Raw genomic sequence first — 10,351 nt, 5'->3', positions numbered from 1 at the left:
TGTATGAAGAATAAATGCTGTTACTGACTAAAGACAGCGTGGCCCTTTAAATTCCACTGAACTCAATGTTCTCATGAAGAATTGAATATTCAGTAGTGTGTTCAAGTAGAGATCTGTACTGTCAATATCTTAACGCTTGTGTGGCTGCAGTGGGTCAGTGCTGCTCCCCTCTGGTCGTTTGAGACACTACATGTGATAATAACCAAACGAGGACATGAGTTTTTTCTAAGAGAGGTTACTCTTCTATCACACTGCATTTATCTAAAAATCTCCTCCATACTATTTAAAAAAAATAATAATACTTTGCTTTGAATAATAATAGGTTTTGTCTTCTTGGAACCAAAGTCAGTGAATCTCCACAGATGTAGCCGCGAAAACAGAAAACAGAAAACAGAGCTGCAGGTGCTCACGTGCTGCCTCTTGATGAGCAGACCGTGATGTCCTCTTCTTCAACAGGAAGTGATCACGGAGACGCTGCGTCTGACAGCAGGCTCTCAGACAACTAGCGATCCGTCCTGTCGTGTGGTGATGTGGTTGAGGAGGTCAATAGGTGTCACAACGCCAAACACCATCTGCCTCTGACAAGTTGACCCATCCGCCTTATCCGGAGAGAGACAGCATAGACTGAAGGTACACTGACATTACCCACCAAACATTGAAGAGCAGAGTAAACATAAACTACAGTACATTTATTATGGAAACACTTACAAAGCCACAACATTTCTGTAGCTAACAAGGAGGACACAGTGAAACACAACTTCCTCTTATCTTCAAGCAAGAGTTGCACACTTTGCTTATTAACCTTCTGGGGGAGAGTTAGATGAAAACATCGATACCATTAACATATGTGTCTGTTGAATATAAGCCCCCAGCAGGCCGTAGGCACCACCAGGGCGAAGTGGATATGGGACAGCTTCTCCAGGTTGGAGTCAGGTGCATCTGAGAACACAAGTGTAGACGAGCATGTAAATATGTTAACCTTCAATGTATGTAATGTGTGCAGTATGCAGACACTGCATGTGTTTCTACTGATCCGTTTGTAATGCTTGCCGAGCACCTTGCTGACAGCATCTCAGGGTTCGACCTTCCCGGACAGAATGGTTCCCAGAGTCGCACTGTGGAAACACACAAAGTATTGGGATTAATACCAGAAGAGGATGTGACATGTTAGAAATGATGTCTGCTTTGTGTCCTGCGTTACATCATCTTCTACTGCTGTTTATTTCTACAATATACAGTATATGTTAAACTCTACCAAGCTTCCAACATAATATGCAAAATATGCAAATTGAGGAAAATTTGTGATTGTATAATAATAAAATTGAGTTCACTTGAATGATAGAAATGAATAATGGAAGCTGACTTAGAGGTTTTGACATTGGGAACTAATTATTATTTCATTAACAACTGGAGGTTGTGTATGTATGAAGAACCCACACTTTGCCACTAAATAAAACAGTCACAAATAAAAAATAAAAAATACTGTCTTTAAGTGTGTTTTAGTTTGATTTAGAGTCTGAAAGAATCCTGTGATGTATAAATTCTGCATTATTTCATTTTGAATCACTGTTTGGAAGTTGGAAACGCTTCCTTCCTTTTTCCCAACATCAACATTTCTTCTGTGAGTTAAATCATCTTTAAAGCTAGGGTAGGTATTTTAGAAAGACAGATCCAACAGCATCCCTCACACAACATACAGCTCTTATTATAGGATAGCAGCGCTACACACTACAGTTAAGAATACCTACACGACAACTGGAAGCCCTTTTTTCTCTGAAGGCATGTCACAGTAGAAAAAAAGCACATGTGTAAACAATAAAATGAACAGCTGAACTTCATTTAGCGGCTTCAGTTTCAGGGCCCTTATTGCTCATTCTGCAGCTCACTGTCACGCTGTCATGATTTACTGGGACTGAACGGAGCCATTGCTAATGTTGGTAGTAACACCTGTGCTTTTGCTGTGAAAAAAGATCCACACTTCTTTATTTTGGACATTTTATTTGGGTAGTGTGGAGTCTTCCAAAGGTCTCTCATACACAAACACAACTCTGCAAGTGCACCAACACACCTGCCAACTAGTTTAGGGTGGCTGCAATTCAATCTGGAGTGAACTGGGGAGTAATTAATCCCCATCATCTGAGGAGGCTTAAACTGATGCCTCTGACAGGTTTCATCCTCACTGAACCCAAAAACCTCACCGGGCTGCCATCTCGAGACGGTGCAGCTGAGGAGGTGCTGTGCTGAAATCAAATAGATACTTTGCAGTGCCGTGTGTGGGATCTGGCGGCATCTAGTGGTGATGTTGCAGATTGCAACCAACTGAAACTTCTCCCAACTTCTGCCAAGCTTGTTGTTGAGATTTAGGATGACTAACACGAAAATGCAAACAGCCCTATCTAGAGCCAGTGTTTGGTTTGTCCGTTCTGGGCTACTGTAGAAACATGGCGACTGGCTCCGTGAAGAGGACCCCCTCTGTATGAAGATATAAACTGCTCATTCTACGGCAACGAAAACACTATAATTCTTATTTCCAGGTGATTATACACTAAAGAAAACATACTTAATCATTTCTATATTCCATTTCTTCCAACAGATCCCCCTAAATGCTACACACTGTCCCTTTAATGTAGCACCAAACCTGATTGTTTGCTGTGCTTTGCTCAGTTGGCCAAAAATCACACAGCTGCTAACATAAAAGGCCTCAAGCTACATGATACCTTAATGTTCCTTTCTTAACAGCAACCTTTTCTTCTTAAGCAGGAAGCCAACGGGCACACAGCCGTGCAAACAAGCCCTTGATGAAAGCAGCGACGGCTCTTCCGCCTGCATGCATCAATATAATACGTCAGCATGCATCGTTACCTGAAATAAGTCTTTTTTTTTTACCAGGTAACACTCTGCGCTCTAATTTACTGCTGCTGATCTAAAATCACTTCCAGTCTGCCAACTGCACACTGAAACGTCTCGACTTTAACAAGAATGCTGTTGTCAGGAGTAAAGAGCGTCTCTTAGCGTCTCTGTATACACAATGTATACAAACTGTAAGAGTTACAGGTTGTGCTTATCAGAGTATTTTAATCATTTTAATTGGGTAACATCTCCCAAACATGTACTTCCAGAAACAGAAGGCATCAAGGGGTCGTGACAGTAGAGGCCGGAAGTTACTCCCAGACCTCATTTGATTAGCAAGTCTGCACTGCCCAAATGTGTATTTCATCAACGCGTATGATGCTGGGATGTTCCATCTTTAATCCTTAATGTTTCTGTGTATATTTGATGCCAGGCTGAACACCGATGTGTCGTCCTCTTTGTTAGTCTTTTTTTTTACATTTCAGGCTTCCACTGGTAACCCAGTGTTTAATGTCACATTGCTATGAATTATGGGTAATTCCCTTGTTTCTTCTTGATAAACTGCCGGACCATTAAAATATGTCTTTTACTCGTGTCCACTAAGTCTCTGATCTGGTGGGATGAATGTAGCCTGTATATGCAAACAGACACTGTCTGATGAGCCATGGAATGATGAGCTAATTACTGATTGACTGTTCAATAGCAGGACCCTGAAACTGTAGCAGCTAAATGGAATTCAGCCATCTTTAATTTTACTATTTATACTTGTGATTTTTTCCTACTGCAACATGTCGAAAATCTGCTGCTTTTGACCTCTCAAATATGAATATTTGCTGCTTTTTGTAATCTTCTATGATGTTAAACTTAACATTTGATGGTTTCTGCCTAAATTTGAGTTATTATATATAGCTAGTTTAAATAATTGTACCTATCATTTAATTTGATTTCAAATTTTTTGATGGATTGGAAAAAATATGCCAGACAATCATCCTAAATAATGTTAAACGCTTTGTTCATTAAAGAGCCGCACACTCACCCGTCTGTCAGACGAGACACCAGCAGCTCAGTTAAAAAAATGGCGGAGCTTGGATACGGCCCCAGACCGACAGGACCAACACACATCTCAGTGTAAAACAACCTGAGCACTCAAACCTTCTTTCTTCAGTCAGTCTTGTCTGCTCTGTGTCTTGAGTTTCATGTTGGCTCAGGCACACACAGTGAACCAGGTGAAGTGAAGAGAACAGGTGGTGTTGTTGCTCATATCTAATATGGTGTTACAATAAGGGCCTTACCATTGAGGAAAATGATTGGCAGTACATTGACTGATAATTAAAGAATGACTATATCTCTGTGCCACGAGGTTAATAATATTTTACAGCAGTTTTGATTTGTTAACAGTTTGCACTGTTTTTGTCTATTGGTGTATTTGTTTTGTCTGTATTAATCACTGAAGTCATGAGAATGATCTAAAATTCAGTATAAAACTCAAATGTAAAAGTAGAATAAACACATTCCCTTCAGGAAATGTTCAAAGTAAAATCTGTGGCTGTAAAGACAATTCATGTTTGTTCAGTGTTAGGGAACAAGAAAATACAGCAGTTGTGTTTGTTCTTAATAAAATGATTTTATGTTTGAACCTCCTCTTGGTTGGTGCCATGTGTTCACAATAGATACCTGGTATTTATCTGTGCTGCCTTCTGTTTTAAGTGACTGAGGTTCAAATCCCAGAGTGCTGTTATCTGTAACCGATGAAGTTATCAGGGTGTCAGTGAAAAACTGTCCTCTGAGCAATTAAATGAGTTGATTAAAAACTATATGTACGGTCTTATAATCGTCAGTGTGCACATTTAGTTCAGCATGTAAGAAAATGATTTAGGCTTTGTAAAAGCAGGTACGATTCATGAATCAGTCACGGTAAGTAAAAATGTGAAATTTAATGAGGTGAAAGTCATTTTCAGAAATCAAGAAAAAAACAAGATCATCAATGCTGTCACAGCGTCAAAATCAGGTACCTTTCAATTAGTCCTAGAATAGATCTGAAAGGGTACAAACTTTTTAAAAAAAGATAGACTAGGGATTGATACGGGGAGGGAAAGACAAGTAGTCATGGCTTGTGGTTCAGAATCGTCCGGAACGCTCTCTGTCTCTGGAGCGACGTCTCTCGTGGTCACGGCCACCTCCACCACCTCCGCCTCCACCTGCCCCACCACCTCCTCCTCCGCCTCCTCCACCTCCACCTCCCCGACCCCTGTCCCTCGAGCGAGAGCGCCTCTCTCTCGATCGAGACCGGGACTTATGGCGGCTGTGGACGTGAAGAAAGAGCGATTGTTAATTGTTATAAAAACAACTATGTCTGCAAGTTCAGGTAAGTGCCTGAATGTAAAACAATGGAAGTGTTTGTACCCCTTCCTCCGACGCCCGTAGAGCTCTCTCCTCAGTTCACGTGAGATGGGCTTCAGATGCATGAAGTTACAGAAGCCACCACGAGTGCATTCCCTGTGGAGAGAAAGCAACGCTGATCAGTTACAGCAGAGAAGAGCAAGACAGGAAGTCACGTCTGAGGTGGAGGACTGATGATTGCGACCAAGTTTTACACAGCAGCCACAGAGATGAGCTACACACTGTAGATGCTGTTAACGAAAGCCTCAGGTCAGAACCTATAAATCACTGACATGATAACAGGGGGTCCAGTGCTCAATAGAGGACAACAAACAACCCAAAAATACAAACTTATATTAAAACAATACAAGAATTGATGCGTTATAGACAGTAGTGTAACGGACCACTGTCAATTACACAGTAATAAACACTACAAATACTATAACAAGGTAAAAGGATAACCTTTAGAATTTTTGATGGTTTACTGACTTCAGAGCGGTTGAAATTATTTTTGGGATGTTGGCAAAAAAAAAAAAAATAATAAATTTAAAAAAAAATAGTCTGGAGCCTTGTAGACCAGCTGCTATTATCAAACAACAAAGGGATCTATATCTGCCAATATGGATCAGCAATTAGTATATTTAGTGTGAGAGAGAACACCTCTATCAGCAGGTTTTAGCTGAGTCAGACACATATTTATACAGTATTACTGTATATTCAAGAGTGGCATATTTAGTAAAACCGCTATGTGGGTTTCTATGAAAGGGTGATGGTAAGTCACAGCTGGAGATATGTCATGTAAATTCAGTCTCCCGCTTGGATGCTAAGATAGATTATAACATTAGAAGTTCAACATAAATATAAAGTATAATGCTTAAAAAAAAAAAAAAAATAAATAAAAAAAATCAGACCGTAGGAGCCGGGGATGGCTGCCAATAGAGGCGGGGAAATAAATAGATGCAGCATAGTATCACGATATTTTGCGAGACCATATTTTATCAATACACAAACGCCAAGTATCAATATTTTGAATATAAACTATTAATATTGCATTGGGGCTGTTAAATATACAGAGTGGAACTTCCTACTTGTATTATCAAATAGTCCGACATTAATCTTAAAGAATGAGTGTTTCATTGAGCACATTGTTTCACGCAGCACTCACCCCATTTCATATTGGCGACAGCAGGCTTCTCTGAAGTCTGTGACGGGGGAGAGCTCAGCGTGGATGGGCTGTCCATTAAACCACCGATTATTCAGGTCTATCACAGCCTTCTCAGCGTCCTCTTCATACCGGAACTATGACGGACCATCAAGAGACAGGGAAGAGATGAAAACCACCAGCTCTGGATCCAAGCTAAACAACATGGCATTACAGCAGAGGTACCATATGTGGCTTTTAGACTCAGACACCCACCTTCACATACACATTTCCTACTAGGTGGTCCCCGAGGTTGTCACATACGTTCATCTCCTCCACCTCTCCGTACTTCTCCTCCATCTCAGTGAAGACCTCCTGAAAGTGAAAAGTGAAGTGTAACGTGAGGTATTTGTTGCAATGTTGAGTAAGAGTCCATTAAAGGAATAGTTTGCTTTCTGTTAGGGTGTTCGATGAGACGATTGCCACCCCTCTAATGTGTGTATGGTCGAAATGAGGCGACAGACAGAAGCTAATTAGCTTAGCTAAGAACAAAGACTGGAAACAGGGGTAAACATCTCATCTGGCTCAGTCAAATGGTAAAAAAAAAAAATCCACCTACCAGCACCTCTAAAGCTCACTGATCATTATAATATATCTTCTCATCTAACTCTCCACTAGAAAGCTAATTAGCATGAAGCATCATTTCCTCAAATAAAAGTTAAAAGAAATGTACGAGCTGCAGAGTGGCGGTCAGACCGGCCCTTCACGAGACATTCAGAACGTACCTCAAAAAACTCGTCATAGTGCTCCTGCATCTCCATGTCACTGATGGCACCTAGTGATAAGAGAAAATGATAATAGGAAAATAAAACAACAACATGTGGATATAGTTTATCATTTCTTTGATAAAGTATGTGTTTAACAGGCACCTCAGATTTAACTCCTTTCAGGTTACTATTTGCTAATTTTTATTTAGCCAGGGCCAAGCTGGTCATTACTATCTGTAAACTGTATCACTCCTATCACAGAAAATAAATAGGAAGTAGGAGTCCTGTCTGGCAGCACCTTAATTCCCTAATTTATAAACACAACGTCTCCCCCCCATAAATATATATATTTTGGAACAATTGTCCTTGCTTTTCCAGAACGGGTTTGAAAACTAGTTCCTATTGGTGAGCCGACCTTTCAACAGTGAGAGCTTTTACTAACATATTGGTCTCCCTCTTACACCTTAAGAATACTGTGCAAACCTCTACTTCTCTGTAGATATAGAAGGTATAGAAACACTCACAGGTCAGACCATCAGCAGACTGGGCACTGTTCTGAGGGTTCCGGTAAATGTTCAGGAGGGCAATCGTCTGAAAGAAAAGAAGCAAATTATTGGGATGATTAGTTATGATTAAGAGTGGGTATCGACATGCAGTGCGTTCTTTGGTACTGAAGATAGAACAATAGAACAAAACAGAAATATTTCAAAGAAAATACCTTTGATTGTAAAGTACAAAAGTCAGATTTCATATGCAGCAAGAAAATATCAGACACAATGGAGATATTTTTTGCAATCCTACGGGTTGACACTAGGTTAAGAATATATAGAAAAGCACTTAAAACACACCCACTGGCATGGTGAATCAAAGATGGGTATGACATGTGACTAGGATGTGTGGATCACAGATACAACTAGAAAGTTAAGTTAACTATATTTGTAAAGCCCTAACACCAAACATTAACCCTTTAAAACCTAAAACCTTTATTATAATGGCCATATACATGTAGGTACATACATGAAATTTTGACCTCTGCATTTAGCCCATCCTAAGCATTTAGGAGCAGTGGGCCGCTGTGAGGCGTCCCCAAGGACTCTTTGCATGCACAGACAGTAGGAGCTGGGGATCGAACAAAGAACGACCCGCTCACCCACTGAGCCACGGCCGCCACGACGCTTTCAGACCCAAGTCTGAAAGCGTTGTGGCGGCGAAATGAGAAAAATATTGTTTTCTCTTTATCGGTGTATTTTAGGACACTTTAGAACAAAATAATTTACGATCTTACCTGGCTGAATGTCGGCTTATTGTGTAATCTGGAGCAGCGGTCGCCATGTCGACAAGCTCCAATTTTGAAATAAAAGGAGCAATTGACCCTAAAGAAGAGAGAAAACAATGAAGAGGAGGTAAACATAAAAACTACTACTACGATAAACCAATTACAAAGAAAGTTGCCAATTCATTTTTTTTCAACTGAATATTCAATTCATCGACTAATCGTTTCAGGTCTTTCGGTATTCATCACATTTTTTATATTTGAGCTGGGTTAAACTAGAGATAAATGTATTTTAAGTGATATAGATAGATTAAAAGAAACAGAGTGAACCAAATAAAAAGAACCCCTTAATGGGTAACACCACCTCAATCAATTAAGATTTACAATATGTTATTTACATGGCCTACGAATGTACAGTCAACATTTGTGAAAGTAAGCTGCTCTTGCTAAAAGCCAGAAACCACCGAAGCAGATTTATGTGAAGCTACTCCATAGAAAATAAATGGGGGACTGATTGAATTGACCCCCAGTGTTTGTTTTCTTTACCTCCTAAATGAGCTTTATTCTACTGCAGTGTTCTCAGCTCTTGAATAGAAAATGTACCCATTTAGTAAGAACATTAGTAAAGTTCTCAGTGTCTATAACATCTTATATATATATATATATATATATATATATATATATATATATATATATATATATATATATATATATATATATGACAGTTCCAATTTCTTTTTAACTTGATTCACATTTTTAAAAGAGTTTTACTCTGGAAGAGAGTTGTTCATGATCATAAATATATGTTTTTGTACCTCGGGAAAAAGGATTAACATGTATGAATTCCTAAAAATGGGGGTAGTTCCCCTTTAATTCGCTTAGTAACAGAGTGAGAAGCTTAGTTAAATAACGTTACTAGTGTGTATCCCACTGAAACAAAAGGTTCCTATGGGCTTCATAAAGTGGCTAACTACCGTTAGCTAACTCAAGGGTAGATGGTAGTTAGTGCATCAGTTTAAATAGTATTTAATTTGTAGAGTGATTCATTTTAATTCAGAAAAAGTAACCCTGTATGGTTGTTTTTTCAGACCATCCTAGCACTGCTCAGCCCCCAGATGTTAAGGCGCTAGCAGTCGCAGCGCGGTATTTTACAAACGTTAGCTAGCGTGCTAGCACGCTAGTGCTAGCACTAGCTTAGCTGTTGGTCGCGTGAGCCGGTGTAACGTTCACTGCTACAGACTGAAAACACCGCTGTATATGGTGCTACTGGTCAAAGGGGACCTAAGCAGAAAAATATAACACAATGGCTTAACAATAAACAAAATAAACGTTAACTACTTACTTATCTTTCTCTGTCCCAAAAATGGACGCCAGGTATTCTGCCATCTTGGCTCGCCTGTGCTCAACCTGCAGCAGCAACGACAGGACATCCGTCTCCTCTCCTTCACAATAAATGTGTAATCTACAAATATGTAGTTTACTGACAATTGAGCAATCTAATGTAATTAAATGCAATGTCCCTGCAGTAAATGTTATCTTCGTGAAGCTCATATATTGCGTAATTAAAACATTATGTAGTTTTTGTTGACACTGTCTCTGGAAGTTATTGATTCAAGGGTGTGGGTTTTAAAGTTCATAGTTTGCGGTTAGACAATTGTATCCTCATATTATCATTTACGCTTAAATACAAATAGGGTTAGATTGTATTTTATAGTTTCATTTTAGTCTAGCATGCTCACTGTACTGTTTTTATTTGGTTAATGGACACATATATATGAAATTGTACTGATTGCCTGTTCTAGATGCCCTAAGACTATAACTGTAAAAAAAATATATATATACAATAATAATTGTCTTTGGTACTATTCGTCTATGAAAGTGTCCGTTATCCTTAAGCTGTCGTTGAAATCGGATATAAAACATTGCTGGTTTTCAGTCTTT

At 39.4% G+C, this 10,351-nt stretch overlaps 1 protein-coding gene across 1 annotated transcript; it reads right to left on the bottom strand.

Moving 5' to 3' along the window:
• Positions 1 to 4,765: 4,765 nt before the first annotated feature.
• u2af1 (U2 small nuclear RNA auxiliary factor 1) lies at positions 4,766 to 9,834 on the bottom strand. The gene is made up of 8 exons (XM_031869551.1): positions 9,753 to 9,834; positions 8,423 to 8,510; positions 7,662 to 7,728; positions 7,156 to 7,205; positions 6,647 to 6,745; positions 6,395 to 6,528; positions 5,254 to 5,346; positions 4,766 to 5,152 (listed from the first exon to the last, which is right to left on the bottom strand). Exons 1-8 carry the CDS (start codon positions 9,794 to 9,796, stop codon positions 4,969 to 4,971), a joined length of 759 nt encoding a protein of 252 aa, XP_031725411.1. The 5' UTR covers positions 9,797 to 9,834; the 3' UTR covers positions 4,766 to 4,968.
• Between the last annotated feature and the right edge of the window lie 517 nt (positions 9,835 to 10,351).

This window comes from Anarrhichthys ocellatus, unplaced genomic scaffold, assembly GCF_004355925.1.
Source record: "Anarrhichthys ocellatus isolate YVR2014 unplaced genomic scaffold, GSC_Weel_1.0 scaffold47, whole genome shotgun sequence".
Lineage (NCBI taxonomy): Eukaryota > Metazoa > Chordata > Actinopteri > Perciformes > Anarhichadidae > Anarrhichthys > Anarrhichthys ocellatus.
The sequence above is the reverse complement of the archived record's forward strand: the minus strand, read 5'-3'. Positions and strand labels throughout refer to the sequence as shown.